This window comes from Salminus brasiliensis, chromosome 12, assembly GCF_030463535.1.
Source record: "Salminus brasiliensis chromosome 12, fSalBra1.hap2, whole genome shotgun sequence".
NCBI lineage: Eukaryota > Metazoa > Chordata > Actinopteri > Characiformes > Bryconidae > Salminus > Salminus brasiliensis.
Window position 1 is genome coordinate 26,437,615 of NC_132889.1, and position 23,865 is coordinate 26,461,479.

General features: G+C 47.2%; 1 protein-coding gene across 1 annotated transcript in view; it reads right to left on the reverse strand.

Moving 5' to 3' along the window:
* rai1 (retinoic acid induced 1) overlaps positions 1 to 23,865 on the reverse strand; it is a 65,294-nt gene that overhangs the window by 5,650 nt on the left and 35,779 nt on the right. Inside the window, exons 2-4 of the mRNA XM_072693891.1 lie at positions 3,032 to 8,893; positions 1,779 to 1,872; positions 1,459 to 1,508 (exon numbers count right to left, since the gene is read on the reverse strand). Coding sequence (XP_072549992.1) covers positions 1,459 to 1,508; positions 1,779 to 1,872; positions 3,032 to 8,875 — 5,988 coding nt within the window. The 5' untranslated portion in view covers positions 8,876 to 8,893. The remainder of the gene's footprint in view (positions 1 to 1,458; positions 1,509 to 1,778; positions 1,873 to 3,031; positions 8,894 to 23,865) is intronic.

Consider the following 23,865-nt stretch of genomic DNA (forward strand, 5'->3'; position numbering starts at 1 on the left):
GGGGCAAGGACACTGAAGCAGTGAGCTCTACCCACTGCTTATACCATGCCCTCGTTCACTAAGCATCTTCATTTGACCTCGGGGGAATCCCAGACGCCACCTTAAGGGCCATTCCATTACTTTATTAGCTGATGTGAGGTTGGTTTTATGAGCCCTTGGAGGGGTGAGGGATCAAGCGAATATAAGCACTGACTTTGGCAGCAGAAACCTGCCCGGAAATCATTGTAAATTGATACATTTACCTTCTCAAACCCCAAAGAAATGGCAGACGAAGCTCTTTTTAAGCCATTGCAAAAAACTACTCTGTAATGCTTAATATTTCAATACCATAATATTTGACTTCCTGAGCTTAAAGTTTAGTAATCTTCTTTAGTGCTAGCTTGCTAGTTAGCAGGCTAAAAGCTACACAGCTAACAACAACAGAAATAAAGGCAAAGCTCCACGGTTTTAAACCAAGCCTTATTGATAGATAAGCTTCTCCAAAAAGCTTACTGACAACTTCTGAAAAAGAGCAAAGCTAGCAGATAAGCACACTGAAGCTAACTAAGCTAAAGGCGAGCGTGCTCCATAACTGTCTCCACTGTCCAGGGAAGGCTGTCCACTAAATTTTGGATCACTGTTCGGAGGACTGGGTTGCATTCAGCGACAAGAGTGTTAGTGAAGTTAGGATGTTGGATTATCGCCACTCCGCCTCATTCCCAACTCCCCAACTTATCCCAGAAGTATTGAATTGAGCACCACTGCTCCACAGCGCAATACTGGAGGGCTTTACACCCCTCTAGCCCACACCTGGCATTAGACATGGAGCCAACAGATTCATGTTTATCTACTCCAGAGAGTCCTATGCTTTTACCAGTACTTCTCTACAGGGACTAGTGTCAGCAATGAGTGCAACGTAAAGTAGCTGAATGCATTCAATTGAAGGGGCGTCCACAAACATTTGACATTTGTAGAGTAGCTCACATCTAAATAAGGTAAAACCAGTGATAGGATACTTGGGTTGGGTTTGGGTAAACCTTGCCTATAAATTGCACTGAAAGATCTATGTGTGACCCATTTGGGTCCATTCTTTTTAAAGAGAATCAGCTCCAGCCATGCATCCTACCTCAGAAGTCTCTAACAGTGCAGCTCTAATGCTAATTCAGTCTTAGGGGGGATAATAGTAGTCAGAGAGCTGAGAGCGAAGAGCACCTAATTAGCATCCACTGTGCTAGCATGACCATCACTGGAGAGATGGGCAGTCAATAAGAGACAGATAAGGGTGAGCTTCTTGCTAGGCTCGTCTGTTGCCCTGGGAGATGGAGCTGATGAGCGACTGCGCTGCACACCTCCATTCAGTCCCATTGTTAGGGAGGTCGGCAAATATTCCAGCAAGGGCACTGAAGTACAAGGCATAATAGGGATGTCGCTGAGATCAAAGATGTCCTTTAATGTTCTGGAACAGGCTCGATGGCTTACCTTGTGTTTTGGACATTTTATCGAGAATGTGTCCTCTTCGAATATGCAGCCTGAGAGGGAGAGACAGAGAAGGGGTAATGAATCAAAGACAGAAGTCAGTCATCAGGGTTGCAATCATAGGATGAAACCCAGCTCCTCTTTTCATCTTCTGCCTCGCATCAATAGGCATGTGAAGATGGCTAGTCCCTATGAAGATGATGGTAGGATGAGATTCTGGCACTTACACGCCATGCAGTGTCCCTTAGTCACAGCTCCGTCAATGTATAGACGGAGCCTCAGGGCAAATGACAGTCAATAACAGACACACTGTTTACACATACCTGTCTCTTTGGCGCAGACATAGTGGTATGTGTGAGTGCAGTTCTTCCAGTGGCACCTGATGGAGGCTCCCTCACTCTGGCACTTAGAACATTTCTGTAAAGACACAGGGACATTTTCAAGGACTACTCGGATAACCGGATGTTTATCATTAGACATAGTTAATATAAAGGACGAATTTGGCATTTTTGACCATCTAAACACCTTTACTTCATATTGTAATGGGACAGTTTGAGTTTGGTGTAGTGTTGGGGGTAACAACACTGCCTTCCCCATGGAAGACTAGGGTTCGATTTGTCTAGAAAAGCACACCACACTATACCAATAAAAGTCCTTGGGCAAGTCTCCTACCGCTACATTTGCCTACCTGTGGAACTTCATATAAGTTGCTCTGGATGAGAGTGTCAGCTAAATGCCATAAATTTTGATATCATATGTGACTAACTGTGGTGGGCTGTGCCTGCTGGCATAAGTCACTGCTGATATTCTCAATCCTGGTCATGGAGAACCCCCTGTCCTGTGCTGATCCAACTAATCAGGGCTTGGTTCCACAAAAGCCTCTTTGCACAAAGATCATTGTTAAATGGTGGAGCAAGTATCACATTAGACACTTTCTCTACTAGATAATCTTAAGGCAACAGTAATACGAAGCCCAGCTCTTTAACAACCCCTTGCTGAGTTGAAGTGGGTATATCAGACACTAATGCTGCAGTCTATTTAGCATGGAAGTCAGATGTCGGAGCTGTAAATGCTAAACCTTTACTGTAGTTTTAAGGAGAATCCAACCAAACTATCTAGCATTAGCATTGTCCCAGGTTAGCAATACCAGTTTTAAGCATTATGTGACATTTTGTGCATCCAAACACCATGGCAACACGTCCACAGATAAAAGTTTGACAGTAATGTGTGTATGACTAAGTTCACTATGTTTAGTGAGGCTCTGCAAGTGGGAAATCCGATTGGTGTGAGCATTCCAGTTGAAATTTCCTATTGGATCTCGGACATTCTGAGATCCCAGTTCAAATGGAACTCAGCATTAATGTGTCACAGGACCATGAAACCACTGATTGAATGTATATATTATATTATCACTGTGTAAAAAACAAAACATGCTTGACTCTCTAAAGTCATACCTCGAAACTAGACACAAATATATTCAATATGTTCATGTAATGAACATATTTGAACTATTCTACTAGTCCATTTGTCACAAGACACAAACGTAAAGCCGCTGTCACATCGACAACATGCTTACTGTGACTGTAGAGTCCTGTGCGGCTTCCCTCAGTCCATAAAGTTTGCCTGCGACCAGGATCACACCACTGGTCCACACAGCACAGGCTTCATGTGCCCAGTGCTCCTTAGCCTCAGCCTCCTGTTGCAACCTCTGCAGAGCAGAGTCGCAGCCCTCCTCGCCAGCAGGGGGAGCTGCTCCACCAGTTGTCCCCTGCAACAGCTGCAGTCTTTTGAACCTCATCCGCAAGCCAAGACGGGTTCTAAGTTGTGCCCTTCTTTCTCTCCTCGGCTGCCCGCAGTCTCCTTCACTCGTCCCTTCTTGAAGCAGATCCTTTGCTTCCTCTCTCCTCGGAGTGCTGATCTGCTCTGTGCTGCAGCTGGTAGCCTTGTCTTTTTCTCTGTTTCTGATTTGCCTGAAGTCCTCCTGGTGCATTAAAGACAGTGTTTTCCGCGGTATGCTGTCCGCAGGGTAGTACGGGCCACACAAGTCCCCGAGCTCTCTGTAATTTGCTGGCTTTCCGCACAGGCAGCATACTAGACACCTGTCAGTTAGGCTTTTGTTAACTAAGGGCCCCTGGAGCATTACTGTAGAGTCTGGTATTGGCTTGGTAAGTGTGACTGGATTTTTAATTTTCACTGAGCTCTTTTTTCTTGCCTGAGTGAGCAGCTGCTCTTCCTCCGGCCTGTTAACAATTGTGCAAAGGGAGGCAAGCTCTCTGGAGCTGTCAATGCGTACATATGGTTTGAAAGAGCTTTTGCTTTCACTTTCATGTGGTTTCAAAAAATCGGACAACTTTCCCTTTACGGTAGGAATACTTTCCTTTTTGCATTTCGTCTTAAGCTTGTGTGCCTTTACAGTGACCTTGATGACGTTAGAATCTGGCTGGGTCTTTTTTTTAGGTCCAGGCTTTTTTTTGACCTTTTGACCTTCTTCCTTTACCAGACGCTGACTTAAGGCCTCCTCCTGTTTCTTTTTAAGCGATGGCCGCCTGCCTCTTTTGGGTTTGACGATTATGGAGCATGTTTCCGCGGAGGGCTGTTCACTCTCCATCTTTTCACCTGGGTCTGCCAAGAGTGAGGAGGGTAGTGGGGACGGTGGTTGAGGAGGTGGGGGTGAGGGTGAAGGTGGTTGGGGAGGGGGGAGTACATCAGTTTCAGTCTGCTCAAGCTGTTCAACAATTGTCACACTGTTAGCTAGCTCAACATCTTTCCTCCTCTTCTTCCGTTGCTTCAGATGCATTTCGTGGTTATTTTTGATGGCTCTCTGCTTGGCTAGCCTTGGTGTGTTGATAATAAGGCTCCCAGTCTCTAGTGCCACATCCGGTGTGTCAGTGCACTCAACAGTAGCCCACTTTCTCCGTTTCTTCTTAGGAGTTTGGATGCCTGCTGTGCCTGGGGTGTCCTCAGTGCTAACTGTGTTGTCGCTCTCCTCTGGTGTCACCTCTGGGGTATTTGCCGTCTCTCTCTTTTCTTTTATCTGTGGTTCCAGTGCTGGCTTTGATGCTGATTCTTCTGGTATGATATCTGGTTGGATAGCGAGAGGCTGTTTTTTGGATGCTGGAGATGTGATTTTCTGAACCATAGCTTCGTATTTCAGTCCTCTGCCTTTCCTTGGTGGTAGATATTTAGTTTTAGTAGGACACTGAGGAGGCACGCAAGGAGTGTCAATGATATCTTCAGGGGGAGCGTTATCTTTGGTCAGAATGCTGCACTCGGATGCTTCCAATTTATGTCCTCGCTTTCGCCGTCCTCTTGTACCTTTGGCTCCGACTCCTGTGGTTTGTAACGTTGGGTCCAGAGTTTTTGTTTTTTTACCAGCTTTGACGCCTTTCTTCTTCTTCACTGGCTCTGAAGACTGTAAACTGGACTTTCTTTTGACTGGAACAGACACGTTAGGTTGATTCTGCAAATCTGTGCAGACATCATCATGGTTTACTGTTTGGTTGTCACATGGCTGAGCTGCAGCCAATTCCTGTATTTGTGTCTCAGCGAGTTTCATTGCTGATGTCTCAGTAAATGTCTCCCTCTCTTTTTCCTTGTCCTCTGTTAATTTTAGCAGTGTTTGTTTCCGAGATCTCAATACCATGGACTTTTGATCATTTGCTGAATGTTTTACAGAGGTACTTTCTAAAGAAGTTTCAAGCGTGGCACCTGTAGTGTTGTCTGCAGAGGTGCCCAAAGTAGTACCAGTAACAACTGTGTCCAAAGTGACAGCTGTGTTTTCTTGTTGTTCGGTTGTTTCACTGGTGATGATCGTGTCTTTACTATGTTCTGTAATAGTCTGTTTAATAGTCTGTACACTGTCTTCATGTGTTGTTGATTTGATCTTAGAATTGATGCCTCTGGGTCGGCCAGGGCCTTTAGGAATAATTCCGTCTGTAGGCTTTGAGCCAGGCTTTGGACCAGGCTTCAAAGCAGGTATAGCTGGAGGCTTAGGACAAGGCTTTGGGCCAGGCTTTACACTTGGCACAGCCCCAGGCTTTGGGCCTAGTTTTGGTCCGGATTTTAAGCTAGGTTTGGTTCCAGGCTTTAAACCTGGCTTTGGGCCAGGTTTTGAATTTGACTTCGGGCCTGGTTTGGGACCAGTTTTTAAGACTGGTTTTGGAGCTGGTTTTATCGAAGCCTTTGGGCTAGGTTTTAGAACAGTCTTTGGGCCAGGCTTCAGTCCTGGCTTTGACCCTGATTTTGGGACAGGTTTTGAACTGGATTTTAGAGCTGGCTTTTTTCTATCTGGAGAGGAAACCTTTGGGGTACTCTGTGAGCCAAAAGAGCGAGTACACATCCTGGATGGTAAACCATCTGACAGTTTTGGTGTTTGACTGCTAATGTCCAGCTGAGCAGCCTCCATCTGATCAGGGAAGAGGGCACTATTACTTGAGGGCATAGTGGGCCTTTGAGGAGATGGTGGGACTCCATCTCCCTCTACACTCGGCTGTCTCCTGATCCCTGCATTTGAATGGCTTAGTCTTCTCCTGCCTCTTGCATGCTTTCTGCCCAGCAGTCTTGGATGCGCAGATGGAGCCACTGGCTCTGGTTTTGCTGATGGTGTTACTGCGCTGGGGCAGCTTATACCTGGCTCTATATCCTCATCTCCTTTCTGTGGGGAGGGTGGAGTATCAGCCCAAGATGGTGCAGAGTGTAATATCGACTTGCCCGGCAACTGAGGAGAATCAGGCTCCAGCACCTTTGCATCGCTGCGATCGATGTGATCCCTCGCCTGCGTCTGAGGTGTTGTTTTCTCATTGAGAGCTGAGAAGCCAGGCTTGACAGAGTGAGACTGAGGTGTAATGTCACAAATGGCTGACCTCCTTTCACTGCTTCTGAGGGCTTCGTCTTGGGCAGTGGTCTCTGCAGGTTCGGTGTTGACTAGTGGTCCGCCTGCTGCCTCCCCTGGCTTATTACAGGCTTCTGCAGAGGACTCCTCTGGTTTTGCTTTATTATTAACCACCTCTTCAGTGGGTGTCAGATTTCCCTTCTCCTCTCTCACCTCAGTGGCCAGATGGGATGAGACAGACTGCTGCTGCTCAAAGGAGTCGTTCAGTCTCTCAGTGACTGACGCTCCCTCTTCTGAAGACTCTGATGCCTGACAGGTGAGTTGAGGTGTGTCTGAGTTTTCCTCTTTCCCAGGTAAGTACTGACTGGACTCATGTACATCTCTTGAAAAGGCTGGTGACGCTGTTACAGGGTCCTCAACATTGGGCTGTGGTTCTGATTTGAACATTTCGGATTTCATTTCTGAATCCTGATTTCCCTTGCAACTGGTGTCTGAATGGTCTTGGCCCTTCTCGGCAAAATCTCCTTCCTCTGCCTCGTATTTGCTTTTCAGTTCCTGATAAACACTGTCATCTGTTTCATAAGAGTAGCCTTCATCTGACACGGCCTTGTTTATCTTTTGAAAAAGGGAGGGGCATTTCTCATCCTCCAACCACTCCTGTTGTTTCTCAGCTGACTCAATGACTTCTCCTTTACATTCATGTTCCATGGACAGCTTCCTCTTTTCAATTTCCTTTTCTTCAGCCATCCTCTCGGTCCAGGCAGATTCCTCAAAGTTCTCCTTCAGAGTACTCTCTGCCTGCTTTACGTCCAGTGGCGAATTACTCTCCTGCTTCATAGGGCTCGGAGCTGTTACACTAATGGGGGACCTCTCATCTCTAATGCTCCTGAGAGAACTGTTCTGTTCTTCTCCAAACGGCACTCTCTGCACCCTAGGGTCACAGCTAAGATTATCCTCGGAGGTTGCACTCTGCAGACTCCGGACTGAGTCACCTGATCTGACAGACATGTCATCTGCTGAGTTCAGCGAGCAGGTAGACACTGTGTCCAGGCTCAGCTGGGAATGAGCTGAGGCCTGTGTCGGCCCTTTGCTCTGACCAAAGTAGTAGTAGCTCCTTTCTATCTGGTCTTCAGTGCTGCTGGAATATCCGCCTTCTTGTATCTCCCCTGGCATAGATCTGTTGCCAAAAGCATCAGTTTGGGAGGGACCGTGTTGGTTTTCAGGACATGAGGAGTCCTCCATTGGTCTTAACTGTCCCCTGTAGTCCTCTCCTTTTTTTGGCTGATTTCGCTTGCTACCTTTTTTGTTGGCCATTAGAGCCTCTGACAGCAATAACTGCTGGACATTGTTAGAGATGTTTTCTACTTGAGAGGTCAGAGCATTGAGGCTCCACAAGCTTGGGTTAGACAGTAGCTTCTCAGAGAAACGCTCCTTCATAGAGCTAGAGTAGCTCTGAGACTGGTGGTTCACACTGGGAGATGGGTGGGTGTGTGGAGGCATTAGCATGCTCTGGTCTTGCAAGCTTGCAGAAGAGGAAGAAGCTGTAGGATTGATTGGCTGGCCATACTGGAATGAATCAGGATTGGGCATTAAGGGAGAGGGAGTGGAACTATATGAGGGAGACCTGCCCACAGATCGTGCAGGCGAATGGCTGGAGCTTGGACTGCAGTTCTGGTAGTACTGGTCAGGTGATCTCACGGAAATGTCTGTGATGCAGTAATTCTGTTGAGGCTGATTGTAATGTTGGAATTTCTGAAGGTTCTCTGATGTACCCGACATTCCTTGTAGGGAAGCCTGTTGTTCAAATCCTGTTCTTGAAGGAGGCTGCTGGTAACCATAACTGTTCTGCGGTCTATAACCACTCTGCTTTAGACTGCTATGGTTTCCCAGCTGCCTTGAATACTGGGCATTAGGAGGCATTCCATAGCCACTTTTGTAGCCATGAGGAATTGGATTGCATTTCTCCATGTAAGATGAGGAGGTCGAGGACGGTGGTTGGGAGTGCTGGGAAAAGTGAAGGTGGCTTTGTGGGTACATCAAAGGAGATGGAGTTGGATTGGGAGGGTGGCCTTGTTGATGGGGACTTGTATAGACCGGGGCAGAAGGTTGGGAGGGGAGATGGCACTGACTTTGAGAAATGGCTAGCATGTTTTGCTCGAGGTACTGGGACGACCCACTGGCCCCAGGCTCAAGACGGCCCACCATGTCCTGCTCATACTGCGACATTTGCGCTGACTCATCCCACTTCTGTAAGTGTCCCTCGCTCACGTACTGAGCCGAGTATCCAGTGCTCATGTGGCTGCCGTAGCCAGATTGCAGGTGCTGGCTTGGTGCTTTGCCTCCTCTGTACGGTTTCTTGGTCTGGGCTGAACTGCTGCTATAGCTGGGGTAAGTCTGCTGGCCGTAACAGTCTTTAGATCCTGCTCCTGCTGTTGGCATCCCTGCAGCAGCAAGAGAGTGCGCCTCGTAGCCCTGTCTGGTCTGGCCGTGATGATGTCTGTAACTCTCAAGGCGTGATAATTCATGGGGTTCCTGCTGGTAGCAGTGCTGGTTGCCATGGAAACCACTCCGCTCTCTGAAGGACTGCATGGCTCCAGCTAGGGGGCTCTTTTGGAAAAACAGAGAAAGAGAGAGAGAGAGAGAGAGAGAGAAAAGGGGAGAGAGAAAGTGCTTAGTGGCTTAGTTTATCTTTTCAATCCGAGATCGGCGTTATTTATCGCAATCGATTTGAATTCAATTGTTGTTTTTTATCATAAGACAAATTGAATCGTAACACAAACATAGGCTACTCAGTCATTCAGAAAATCAAAACATTAATCTCTATTTAAGTAATACAGAATTTAATCTTCATGCAGCATCTGTGCTCAGTTGTTTTAGGATTTTATTATATCTAGGAATTTCATCACCTCATTTCAGAAGTATCAATGCATTCGCCACTATCATCTCTCTACATCAGTTGCTACAAACTTTTTTAATTAAACATTGAAGAGATTTCTGTAAAATATTTCACACAAACATACAGTGAAGTTGAATAAAGCAGATTACTTCTAGTAATACTTTTCTGCACCAACATCTAAGGGTGTTCACACCTGCCCTGCTTCTGCCCCTTGCCCACACCTGTCCTTTTTTAGTCAGTTTAAATTCTGGTTCTGGTAAATCTGCACTCTGGTTCATTTTCACCCTTGGTGTGATTCTTTTGAGCAGGTTTGAACACAGCAATCGCACTCAGATGTCAACCACAACCAAGACCCTTGAGCAAGGATGCTCTCGGTCTGATCCAAAATGATCTCTGACCTTGATCTGACCAAACTATCCGAGCTCCTGTTTATTGTATTAACCTGGTATATTGGCCAGATAATGACCATAGCTATGAATAAATGCAGTTGCTCCATGAGCACAGGATCGTCTTTCTGTATTTACTTTTTAGCTCCCGCCCCAGACAGGTCTGGCCAATAAGTAGATTTTTTTCCCCAGTCTGAAAACAAACCAAACCAAGCGGGGAAATGCTCCAGGTTTACAAATTTGTTAACGGATTTAGACCAGAGCAAACAAAGTATAGGGGTGCACTAAATGTAGCATACATTTACAGTGATCCCTGATTTACAGTTGATTGCTAGACTTACTAGAAGAAATAGCTGTATTTGAATCGCTGGTCCCCAAATTGGAGAGCTCTGCTTTTTCAACCAATGTGACTATTAGAAAGCCAAGGCTGGTAATCTACACTATGCCCTGCAGTAGTTTGGTGATGCTATTCAGCCCACAAAGAACTAATAATTTGCCAATTAATCAGATGTGTTCGAGCTAGGACCAGGTTTGAACCTTACGTGGACAATCCACCAAGCATATCCAGCATAACCTGCAGTTACTGTCGTCAGCCACAAGACATGGTACACGACCTGCACCATGGCACTGACTGTCTTTGTCTGTTTAATATGCTGAAACACGGACTCCCCCGCTAATGTCACCCACAAATCCTTTCTGTCCTCAGCAGCGCGGGCCGAGCTCCAGTTAGCCGGTAACGAGTGTCTGTTTTATGGAGGGATGCAGGCACTATAAAGGGAATAGTGTCACCTAGAGACAGTGCAGCGGAGGCTCTTCCGTTTCTGCACTCCAGCCCTGGGAGCCTGTCGAGGGACGGCCACCTGGTCCCATCAGATGCTCGCATTACTCATCTCACTAGCGCTCTGTCTGAAGTCACCAAGCCCCTGAGCTCACCACTCCCCTCCAGCAACAGCACAGCGGCCTCCCAAGAGACCCACAGCCATCTATTACTGGTTCAGTGGTGCTGCTGTACTTGTTTACACAATGACCCAAATAAGATCGCTTGGGATGCAAGCTTCAGGACCTCAAAGATGCATACTGGAAATGTACAAGCAGTGCATTTTTTTACATGCTTGATTGTGCTTTTTTCTAGAAAAATGGGAGTGCTGAGAAACTTTGCTTTTTTGAGCTGCATGTGATGATGCATCAGTGAATGCATAGCATATTTTGACGTCTTGAAGGACTTTTTCACATTTATTACTACTTAAAATGTCTAACATTAGAATCAGGTGAAGCACATCAGCTGCAGATGATTAGAACATAGTGGGGATTTTTGAGGAAGCCTGTCTTATATAAAACTCAGACATTAAGTTTGGTTTGCTCTTGATTGTTGAAGTAACTGAGATCTCCATGGTCAGATCCACAGAGCTCTCTGAGGCCTTCAGAAAGAAGGTTGTAGATGCATATGAGTGTGGAAAGGGGTTTAAAAAGACCTCAGAACAATTCGAAATCAGCCCTTCCAGTCTCCACAAAATAAATAACAAGTGGAACAACTGCCAACATGGCCATGGGCCATCCCAGCAAGTCCCAGCCCAAGAGCAGGCAGCAAGATGCGTCAATAAGTAGACCTACAGGCAGCTTTTGCAACAATTGAAGAACGTACATGCATCTGCCATTGAAATAGTTCCTCTTGATTTTCTTAGGAGGTGTGCAAGGAGGAAACCCTTAAAAAAGAAGGTTTTAATGGGATGTCCTAATTTGATGTGTTTACATGCAGTGACATGGGAAAGTCAGTGGATTTTCCTGTACGAGCTAGAGCATGGACTACTTTAAGGTGACATTGATTACAACAACTCACTTGCAAAGAATTTAGGCTTGAATTTCAGAATGGGCTGTAGTGTGGTGCATCAGGGATTATTTACCACTCAACGCAGTTCTACTATACCATTCCAAACTTGGTATTTAAACAAAACCTAAACAACGTTTCTATTCATGGTTCATGACTGATTTTGAATCTCTCTCTCGTTTTGAATCACGCTCTGTTCAGCCATGTTCCTAACCCTCACTAATGTGTAGAGTGGGAGAATTTGGTAGAAGCAGGATGTCAACACAGTGGGCTCCAGTGTATCTTAAAAAGGCATGCCCGATGAGACCTTTAGCAGCCAGTGCAGAGGTAGGTTGCTGAATAATGCATTGGTTATACACGCAAGAGCAGGTGTAGGCCTTGATTGTCACGCTCTGCACTAACTAGTCTCACACGCAGTGCTCCATTGATCGCATCATCTCTGTTAGAACTTCCAACAGAATTTCTCTGTTTCTCTCCATCTGTCTGTATGTGGCTTTCTCTCTCTCTCTCTCTCTCATGCTGGTGGCACAAAAGCTCTGTCCGACGTGTTTACATCTGAGTTATCTACCTCAAGTATGTGTGCTAGGGTAGCATGAGGGAATATGGAGGCCTCTGAGAAAATCCATACACACACACACACACTGTGTAGTAGACCTGGCAGCTTCCTTCGTGCCCCTACATATTCATAAACTTGGCATTTTGATGCCATATTCTGTATTGATGGTGACATTATACTTTGAAAATCCTGTGGTAAGAGACTGCAGGTATTTTATGAATAGTTGTTTTTGTGCAAACACTGCAGCATAAACCAGGCCTTATTTCTTAATAAAATCATCAGTGCGGTGCCTGTTAATATAAGAAAAGCAATTATGGGGAGTATTTTTACTATTCAGGATTTGTAATTTAATAAACCAATAAATTAGATGTTTGGCATTTACCAATCCCTCATAAGACAGCTGGGGTTAAAGGATTAGTGGGTATGAGGCAACCTGCAGAAAATGAACCTGCCACCAAAAAATACAGAAATACCCAGACTACTGACCACTGCATAGGGAAAGACATTATAGTCGAATCACATGGCATTAGTTGTCTAAAAAGAAGAAAAAAGATGAGCCATAGACAATGGGTTTTATGACGGGGACCAAGGGTCATGCAAAGGGTCAATTCAATTTAAATGCAGCCAGTTGAGAAAATTAATTAAATTGTTCACCTGCAAGATCTGCATTAAAATGAGTGGATAAATTTTACCCACTGAAAAAAAAATGCAGTTCGTCTCTCAAATTGGCTAAATTTAATTTAGCGTCCCCACTGTCGAAGTTGGGGACAGTTGCCTGATACACACAAAGCCTGTACTTGAAGCCTACTGTAAGTCCTGACAGGGCCAAGCCTATTTGATGTACAAGGCTTCTGTAGCTGTGGAATGATGGTTGGGGAGATGCTAATCAGATTGGACACTTTCGATTGGCCATTCTGCGCAAGGTGCATTTCTCCGAGACGTCACTTTGACTGACAGAGCTGCGGTTTTCTGTCCTACCTTTCAATGAAGAAGCCGGCCCAGAGATGCTCAGCAGTCAGGGAGAAATAAGAGGGCTTGCGGGCAGTGGACACCGGGAATGGTCTGGAACATTCTGTTCTACTTTAGCTTATTTCAAATCCTGTTGGTCACTTCCATGATTTATCTGCAGAATATGGAAGCTGGTTATTAAGAGAGAACCTATTACTGGACACTAGGAAGAGCAAAGCTGCTATTTCTGGTAGTTTAAGTAATACATTAAAATATGCCCCACTTTTTTTGTATAACAAATTAATCACAATTGCACAGTAAATTAATTAGGTTGAGAAATTTTAGACTTATTCTAAAGGACTGTTTGGTGTGTTCATCAGGACCTTGCAAGGACATTGACTGATGTATGATAGGAAATCTCATACATGCAGTACTGACACTTAATGATGCAGGGATCAGCAAGGACATGACCTTGCAGTTGGATGAATATGCATTGTTCCTTATTTCATCACTTACATTCATTACCATCATTAGTCATATTAAAATGTGGGCTTTATCAAATATGTCTGGTTGGTAAACTGATAAATTGGAGGCTTGTCAATAATTATCCATGTTAAAAATTGATAATGTATGTGTAGAGTTCTCCCCCTAAACAATCTGCAACTGCAGAATAATGTGCCAACAACAGTTCTTACTTTCACAGGGGAGGGTGCAGAAGTCTAGCCATTCACTTGCAACAAAGTTACATACATTATATGTGAAAATGTTTGTGGACACCCCTTCAAACGATTGCATTCCACCAAATGCAGGCTTGTCTAGTCTCTGTAGAGAGCTACTTCCCTCTAGAGTAGCCAGGTGTGGGCTAGAGGAGCATAGAGCTGTGGGGCAGTAAAACTGTGTTCCCTGGAATGATGGTTCTCCATTCAATACTTCTGGTATAAGTTGGGGTGGTGATCATCCAACATCCTGACCATAGTAGTGGTCATTTCACTGAATGCAATCCCATGTTCACAGCAGTGCTTCAGGATCTAGTAGAAAGTCTTCCCTGGACAATGGATACAGTTACTCCAACAAAAGCAGGATAAACTTTTTAATAGTCTAGATTTCAGAAGACACAATGCATGAACAGGTGTCCCAATACTTTTGTCCATACAGTGCATAAAGTAAACTTGAGTAAACTGATTTCCTTCAGTCTAAAAATATATTTCCATTTTCTCCATTTGATCATTTCATCACAGCAGCTGCCATTCAATACATTCAATAAATGGTCCAGAATTTAATTGGAATACAATCTATTTGTGCCAACTCTCCATATAAATCCCATACAAATCACTATATTTGAGATTTTTTAGGAATTGCTGACATTAAATAATTAAATAATACAGATTTTTGCCCATATTGTCCAGTCAAGCAATATCAATCAATCCAGCATAAAAGTGGGACGTTCAAATAACTGGTACGTGCAATTGTGCCAGTCCAAACACTGTTGGTACTGTCCGGGTGGCTCCTGCCATTAGGGGGCTTTGGAGAGTGGCCTTTAAATGTCGAGCCCCAGCGCTGTCGGCATGGCGACGCTGAGCAAAGCAAGCGTGCTGCCGTGCCCTCCCTGCTGCGAGGAGCCTGCTGCATGTTTCATCAGCGCCAGCCGTGCCCCGGGCATCACGCCTCAGGGGCCGCCACCGCTGCGCCAACACAGAGAAAGAAGGAGCGGGGACTGGGGCAGGCGTGGTCAGAGTCCTCCTGCCACCTGCGATTTCCACTCCCCTGCTTTAGTGCCTGGGTGTGCAAGTGCGTTTGAAAAGAGACAAAATTGGAGTTTGTGTGTGTGTGTGTGTGTGTGTGTGTGAGAGAGAGAGAAAAGTCTCCAGCTGTACTCAGAGCACCCTAATACCTGAATCAGACCAAAATGCATGTTCCAGGCAGGGAGAGGGAGCTTAAGCAGCTTTGGGGGACAACGCTGTAGACTAAAGAGAGATAAATGCAGGCTGCTGATCACATCCAGCACAGAGTCCTAATACCTCCTGTTTCTCAGAGCCTGAGAAGACTGCGGACGACCTGGCTACCCTGGCAACAACGGAGACGACTCCGCATACGTAACCAAGTGCTCAGCGACTATCTTGGGAATGTCAAATCTCTATTTATGTGTGTGTGTGTGTGTGTGTGTGAGAGAGAGAGAGAAAGAGAGAGAGAGAGAGAGAAAGAGAGAGACCAAGAAAAAAAAGAAAAAGCGAGAGAAGTAAAGTGAGTGAGTGAGTGAACGAGAGAGATGGAGAAAAAGAGGGAGGAGAGAGAGAGAGAGAGAGAAGGGTCGGCAAATTGGGGCAGGAGGCTGATTGATATTCCAGTGCATAAGGGGAGCAGGGACCTATAGAGCAAGAGAGGGAGGGAGGGAGAAAGAGAGACAGGGAATGAAAGCGAGAGAGAGAGAGAGAGAGAGAGAGAGAGAGAGAGAGAGAGAGAGAGAGAGAGAGAGGGAGGGATGTTAGCATCTCTGCAGCAGGTGAGGCCGCTATGCTCTTGTCTCTCGGTGATGTGCTCTACTGAAGCAGAGGCCCCTCTTTGATCTCCCTCTCTACTGCTCTCTCATCTTTCTCCTCTTTGTCTCACGCTTTCTATCTCTCTCTCCCTCTTCTTCTCCCTCTCTTCCTCTCTCTCTCTCCTCGCAGGGGTGCTTCAGCTGTGCCTGTCCGTTCTCGAGCCGATCGCACCTCGCTCTCTCTCCCACCACGTTTTCTGTCCCCGAGATCGCTTACATTGATCTCCCGGAACGGAACGAGAAGTCTCGGATGCTGCCTGCGCGGAGGGATTATTTGCTTTGAGACAGACTTCATCAATAACGGCGGTACAAAAGGCGCAATGACATTACTGGCCCGAAATGCTATATGCCTTGCTGCGCTCAATAAGGGCACAGTCATTTATTTCTCCCTGTGAGGCTCGCCGCTCTGCTCCCTTCTCCTTCTCTCCTCCTCTCCCCTTCTGCTTCAGCGCAGCTCAATTGATGAAGCAGAGCGGTCGCCGTGTCAAGCTACCTTTCCTTCCACCCCTCTCCTCCTCTCTGCTTTCTTCCCTGCTTTGTTTACGGTCTCCTGCTGCCCTTCTCTCCCTCACAAGCTCTCTTTCTGTCCGCTCGGCGCACTCCTGCTGCACCCTGCATCCTCCTTTTTTTGGTCCACTTTAGCAACAGATTAACCTGTTACCTCTGAGAAGGGGACTTAAGAGTGGTGGATACAGCCCAGCAACAACCTGACCAGAGCGGGCAGTCTAGGCTGTAGTGTGGTCTGAAGTCGCAGCTATAGAACTCACTACTTCTCAAACCAGTCCTTGGGGACCCCCAGATGACCCACACTTCGGCTTTATCTCTATGTGCTTCTCACTGAAAACTCAGTGATGTTGGTGTCCTTGAATGAACTGCTCTTTTTAAAGCCTTCCATGCTGTTTCTATTACATTCTAGAGTCTAGAGTTAGAGATGGCCACTCCAAAATGATGCTTTTCTCTTGCTTTAACCCTTTTCTTGTAGATTTACTTGTGTGTTAGGGTCCATGTCTTGCTGCATGACCCACTTACGGGTAAAACTTCAGTTCACCGACGAATTCCCTGCCATTCTCCTGTAGAATTCCCTGGTGGAATCCAGAATTCATAGGTTCATCAATAATGGCAGGCTGTCCTGGACCCGAAACAGACACAAACCATGATACTGCCACCCCCATGCTTAACGTTTGCCCAAAGAGAGACCCATGAACATTGACAATACTGAATGCAAGAGAGGCCTATAGGCCCTTATTTTGCAGTGTTGAGAGTCCTACTTTTGGTGGACAACCACTCTTTGGAATTTCCTCCATTTGCATATCATCTGTCTTGCAGTGGATTAGTGTAACCCTTTCCACTCGGTAAGCTACAATTACTTCAAAAGCACCCTGGCTTGGGATTTGAATCCATGACCTCTGGGCCACGGTGGTAGCGCATCAGACCGCTGAGCCAATCAGAGTCCAGGAATCTCTTTTGTTTAAGGCAAGTTTATGCAGAAATGCAAAATTGTAAAGGATACACAAGTGTTAAAGTTTCATTCAGTCATGGAAGGACATGGCAGATGCTGTCATGGCACTGGATGTGCGCTTGGGTGCCGAAAAGCTGCCACGGCCACGGCTTGCTTGCATAGCGATCCGACATTTGGTCCTTGTGATTCTAGCCTCTGAGAGCTCCCTTCCGTCTGTCGCCTCTGTAGATGCCTTACCAAACGCTGATTTTTTGCTTTTGGCGCCTGTTTCTGAAGGTTGGTTGAGGCTATGGCTGAGTTGGCAGGATTTCAAAGCCGCCACACAGAGAATGCTGGTTAAAGGGTGGTACAACGCAATTAGCGGAAGAAGGATGGCATGGGGCAATCAAATGGTGGCGTATAGAGACAGGAAGAGTTCAAGGGGAAGCGTTTTTTTTTTTTTAATAGCAGCAGCAGGCTGGGCCATTTTCGAGGCTGTGACTATGCCCCGGGTCTTTCCCAGAAGGTGCCCTTCATGTCCCGTACTCTTCATGTTCTATTCATGTCAAGCCCTGACTCTCTGCCTTATCAACTGCATAGCTGTTACCGGAGGACCAGACTGGGAATTATTTGCTCTGAAAACCCAGCCTCGCTGAGCCAGGCTAGCGTTAGAAGCCGCAGATACACTGATAATGCGCATGAAATCAGAGCGGGGCCCGGATATACCACAGGGAATGTGTGAGAGAGCGAGAGACAGCAAGAAAGAGAGGGAGGGATGGAGCGAGGGGTTAGAAGGAGGGAGAAGCAGGTCTTTGATCAATTTTTTCCCTCCCTTCCTTACTCCTTCATTTGCCGCTGAAATAGCAGTGCTGCTCGGACGAACCCCCAACGTAATTAGTGAGTCCCGTTTAATTGCTTTTGTTTGGTGCCTGTCCGGACTGGAGTGAGCATACGCCTGTCAGTCATCTTCTTGCGACTGCAAACTACGGGATATCTTATACGATTTGTCAGTGATGGCTGCAACAACGTTAAAGCTGATGTAAATGATTAGGAAAAAATGTTGCCGTGGACGTAATCGCTAATGCTCTAAATCAGTGGTCGTCACAGCGGTCCTCAGAGACCACATGCCAGTCCAGATTTTTGCTGTACATGTATGCATTGTGAGCTGGAGCAAAGTCTGGACTGCCTAGGAGTCTATGAGGACTGTCTATGAGCGCACTCAATTAACTACCTCAATTAGTTAAATAATAGTCGGCAGGTTAATCAAACAAAGACACAGTCGTTAGTTGCAGTCCTACTGTCCTGGGAGCCCACTGTTGCTGCACTCTTTGAGGCCTTACACTCGCAAACAGGGAAAAATACATTCTACAAACGTATGAAGCAGGCAGGAGAGCATAAGAGCCCCTATATCCGGCAGGAGCGGGGGTGGGTTGTGGGTGGCAAAGGGGGGCGGGGGAGGACAGGCTCTTTGAAAAGCGTCCGCTGATGCGATTGCTCTGTCAGAAATGCTTTCTCTGATGCCCGGAGAGTCAGCGGTTTGGGGGATGAGGCTTAAGACAAAGGGATGCTGGAGCTTTGGCTCATTTATTCCCCAGTCTCTCGCTCTCACTCTCTCTCTCTCTCTCTCTGTCTTTTCTTGCTCTCTCCCACCCCTCCCTACCCGCTGTCTGTTGTGTGGACCCACTGGGTACAGCAAGAAAGGGAGAGAGAGAGAGAGAGAGAGAGTGTGGACAGGGATGGGCGAGTGTGTGAATGTGTCGGTGGAGCACAGCCAAGCCAGAAGAGGTAGACGGGGGAGTGGGAAGCCTTTGTTCTCTGTTGATGAAGAAAAAGAAAAAAAAAAAAGAAGAAGACTCGCACCAGATCCCGACTCGCAGGTTGTACTCGGACCTGACATCAGCGCGCATCACAAGGCGAGCAGCGCGGTGCGGCATGATTAGATTAAACCCAGGGCCCAAATGACTCCGCTCGCCCTAATTAAACTTTAATCTCCAATACCACACAGATTACCTGCAATGTAATTGAGCGAGGAGCAGTGATTTAGGGAGGGCTCGTTTTATGTGTGTGTGTGTGCGCGCGCGAGTGCATATGGGAGGGAGAGACACAGACAGAGAGAGAGGGAGAGAGAGAAAGAGAGAGAAAGGATGCAGGGTTGGCTGAAGGTCATGTATCCCTGCAGGCAAAATGTCTCTCTCTCTCTCTCTCTCTTTCTCTCCTTTTCTCCATTTTTTTCGTCCCCCCTTTTGTGGATAGAGGACGGCGGCAGTATCTGTGCCTGTCCAAAAGTGGAGCAGTCAGCTCCAGAGCTCCAGCTATGGACGCTGTCCGACTCAATGTCCCCTACATCCTGGTGAAGTCCACACAATAGCACTCTAGTCCACTGCCTCCCGACAGCCCCCCTCCCCCTCAACTGCCAGCCCCCCTCCAGCTTCAGCCTCTGCCAGGACGTGCCTCGTTCTTCTCCGTTTCATAAAAAACGACTACCATATTTCCTGTGTGCAAGTGTGCCGGAGTGAGTGGGAGTGTGTGTGTGTGTGTGTGCATGTGCACAACTGCATTCAGAAATGTGATCGATGGGGCTGATTCAGAGATAGGACAGCAGGTGTCTGCGCCCTCCCCCTATTTCATGCCACAGTCCAGAAGGTGATGGGAGATATGAGAGGTGCCATTTTCTATCTCGGAGCTTGCCAGTGTCCTTTACGTCCACAAAAGAAAAAAGGCTCATCGCCACAGTGATGGACTCCAGCCGGTTGAACGCAGGGTAGTAAAAACCCAGGGGGGTCAGCACTGTATGTGCGAAACTTGCCCTTACGTCTTAAAGCCCAAAAGGGAACCCTTAGGGCCTAGAATTCTTGACTTCTTAAATTCTTGAAACGGCAAATGAAAAACTGTCCAGTCAGGACTCTTTATTGCTTTTTCTCTTTAGTATTTAGGTAGATGCCAGGTAAGCTTTTCTTATTGGTTAGGCCTTCAGGAGCTGGCCCAAAGGCATAATGTACAGCAACAGTAGAAGGTCACAGTGGAATCACTCAGTGGGCTCATTCTGACATTACCCAGACTTTATGCTAGGGCTGATCCGGACGTTTATGTTCATACACACACACACACACACAGCTCCTCCAAATAATGTCCTCTGGTAAATGTTCTGGGTTACAGTGCATCTCTAAAACAGGCTTATAGGCTTATGTCTTCTGGCAGTCCAAGATACATCACTGACTCTAAATACGAGTGATAACCCACCAATGGCTTTCAGACAGTTGTTAGAAATGGAAAACAGCAGTGGCCACAGGTTCTTTACTGAAACGGTCAATATGAAACTGCTACATACAGGGTAAAATTAATGTTTGTTACAAGCTTGATATAAAATATGTCTTTTATAAGCTTCAACTGTCTGTATTTAATCTAGAATGGCCAAAAAATGTGTTCAGTGCCTTGCTGTTGCTGCTTTCAGAAGCTGCTGATGTTTCGTTTCTTCCCTCCTTCCTCCCCTCTGCCAAGTTGGCTCCGCCCCTGTCTTCTGCTTATGGTTAGGTCCAGATGTAGCAAGCCCTGTGGCCTGAGGACAGGGCCTACACGTGTGTGGCCTGGACTGAAGGCATACTTCAAATATTGACTGTCTGCTACTGTCCAAGTCTAATACAGGTACGAATGAGTAGAGTACTGTGGGTAGAGACAGTAGTAAACAATAATAACACCCACGTTGCAGGCATGCAGTGTCGAAAACCACATAAGCAAGTCTATTTGAGATTATTCCACAACTCAACGTTAGAAGAGGGTGTCCAGAAACATTAGGACACATAATATTTTGCTTCATTTCTTCGATTATCTACAGTTTTTTCTTCAGGTGTTTGTGTGTAAGTGCTGTACATGACTGGTTGTGTCAATGGCTGCCTGGGGGCCGGCATGCCCTTCAGGCTCCTGGCCAGTCGCCCTTCGGATGGCTGAGCAAGTGGACAAGGCCAGCTGAGCCTCGTCAGAGTCAGCTGCGTGTGTCTGTGTCCACTATAGATCGTTAAGCCGCTCACGTCCAGCTCCTGCCTCAGACCTTCACACCTTCGCTGAGTTAAAAAACAAGAGAAAAGCACTGCAAAACAATCATCTGCTGTACTCTGCTGATTTGCATGGCGGAGGAGAGAGGTGGAGGAGGAGGTGGAGGAGGAGGCGCCGGTATAGGATGTGCTGAATTCTGTTGGTGCATGTAGTTGTTTGAATGATCGACTCACAAAGCGCATGCATTATCTACAAGCAGCACACACACAGTTGTTCCAAATCTGGTAAACATGGGCGCCGGCGTCCTCGGAGATTAAACGTCGGAAGCGGCGGAAACCCGTGAGCGCTGGGCCGCTTCGGCACGGAGCGTCACCCCAAGCGCACTGCTCGCATGCCCAGTCTGACAGCTCGGGGCTTTGAGATGGGAGAGCATTGTCTCTTCACGCAAGCAATATGGGGAGAGAGGAGAGGGAGGACAGAGAGAGCTAGGCAGGCGGTGGGCGGAGGGGGTGCGAATGAAGCTGCATTCATGTGCTATGTTGAAAGAGTTCCTGACCCAAAACTTATGCCAGGTTATCCCTTGTGGTGATGACAAGTAGGATCTCCAGAACCAATTTCAATATTCCCCAAAAATTCCAATTTTTGAAGGGAAAAAATTCTTTTCTAGAACTTCTTTTCTAGCATTATATGACACCTATTTTAATGAATGCATTCAGCTATTTTAAGTTCCACCCATTGCTGACACAGATGTCCAAATGCACACACACACACACACACACACACACACATATTGTTTAGTTTCTTTCGGAGAAGAACTACCAATAGAATAGGACTCTCTGGAGCAGGTAAACATGAACCTATTGGCACTGTGTCAGATGCCAGACATGGGCAAGAGGGGTGTAAAGCCCCCAGCACTGAGCTGTGGAGCAGTGGAACTGTGTTCTCTGGAATGATGGATGGTGCTCCATCCAATACTTCTGGATAATTTGGGGAGTTAGGGAAGAATTGGGGTGGTGTTTATCTAACACCCTGACCCCACATATGAACACCCAATTGTTTATATGACAACACAACGCAATAGCTGATCGCGTTAACAGACACTCCAATGTTGTACTCTAACGCCCCTTTGAGCGCTGAGGGTTAATAACCGGCACAGGAACATAGGAATTTGCGCGCAGTTCTGTACGTACAACAAGACTGCACGTTATCCATTGTCACACGTGAGGACTGTTTCTGGCCTGGCTCTCTGAAACAGAAGGTGAGAAGCAGCTCAGTGGCGCACCGGGGGGATCGTCCAGGGCTGCAGTGCCCCCCCCCCCCCCCTGGGCTGGCTGGTACCGTCCACGATGGCTGTCGCCAACGGCATGTGGGAGTGAGCGGCGTGGCACCTGCTGCAGATGTGCATCTGGATCTGGGAGTCACCCACCCTCACCCCAGCCACCCCCACGCTCCCTAACTGGGACATTTGCATAAGACGCTTCATTTGCATGCATATGAGGCGAAAGAAAAGATTGGCGTGTGTGCGATAGACGCTGTCCACAACTGAAGGTGTGGGGTGAGGGGGTGGGGGCGTGGTCAAGTTCCTTCAAGCCTTCCTCTCTCTTCTTTCGTTCTCAGGTTTTGATCTCTTGTACGACCGTATAGGCAGTGCCTCAGAGAGCTGCAGAGAGACCACCATTAAAATTCTCTCTACCTCGTCTCTGCATAAGGGAGAGGTGGTGACAGAGAGAAGTGTGTGTGTGTGTGTGTGTGTATGTGTGTAAGTGGATAAGAGTGTGTGTGTGTGTGTGTGTGTGTGCGCTCCAGCTGGCTGTGCCAGGGCTGTCAACTGCAATCCCTCAGTTCAAACGCATTGATTCGCTCTGAAGCTTCTACTACCCCCCCCCCCTGCAGGCTCGGCCACAACACCTCCACGGCTCGGCACACACAAACAAACGCCCGCACACACACACACACACACACACACAGACATACATGCACAGGCATATATGAACAAATGCACACAGACACACATGCACAGATCCTCCTCCTCTCACACACCTCCATGACACTCAAACACATACGCAGGTGTGTTTTAAGGGGCAGTCTTTGACCAAAAGCGGGCTGGTTCTGCCCGAAAGGTTTGTTAGGTACACCCGACGTCTAGAACCCAGCAAGGTCTCTCTGGCTTCTGCCTGTTTGGATCCATAAACCCTCCCTCTCTCACTGTGTTTCTCTTCTCCTTCTCTTTGTTTGATCTCACTGGCCAGCTGACAGCCCACATCAGCCCGGGAATAATAACCTTACAGTTGGACACACACAAGCACAAAATACACCCACTCTCTCTCTCTCTCTCTCTCTCCCTCACCCCCTGCCACACACACACACACACATCCAAACATACATGCACAAACCTCCCCCTCTGCCTGCAAGCTCTGCAGCCCCGACTGGAGAGAAAATATTTGTGTGTGGTGTGTGTGTGTGTGTGTGTGTGTGTGTTTGCGAACGAGTGCTGAACTCCATCAGTCACGCGGGGCCTGTACTCTGACGGCAGGAGGCAGTCTCTCCCTCTCCCTCTCCCTCTCTCTCTCTCACTCACTCACTCCTGCGTTTATTAGCGCCCCATCGCCGCCAAAATCACTCCTCATCTGTGCTCGCCGCAATTAGGCTCCCGCTGCCATGGGGCCGGCGCGCGAGAGCGTGTCATACTGATGCCCTTCTCGCTCTGTATCACACTGCGTGGACACACACACACACACACACACACATACACACAGACTGCAGTACCCTCTTCTTCCTCCTCCTCCAACTCACCCCCCTAGACAACCCCCCTAACACACTCGCACATCTGCTGCCTCACTCACTCACTCACACACCACAGCAGCATCAAGCAGACCCTCGCTTATTTTACTGGGCAGCGGCGCTGACACGAGCTCCGCTCACCTCACAGGCGCGAGCAGGGTTTACTGCGCTCCCGCTAATGAGCTGAGAGAGAAGGTTCTAGAACAGGGAGAGAGAGAGAGAA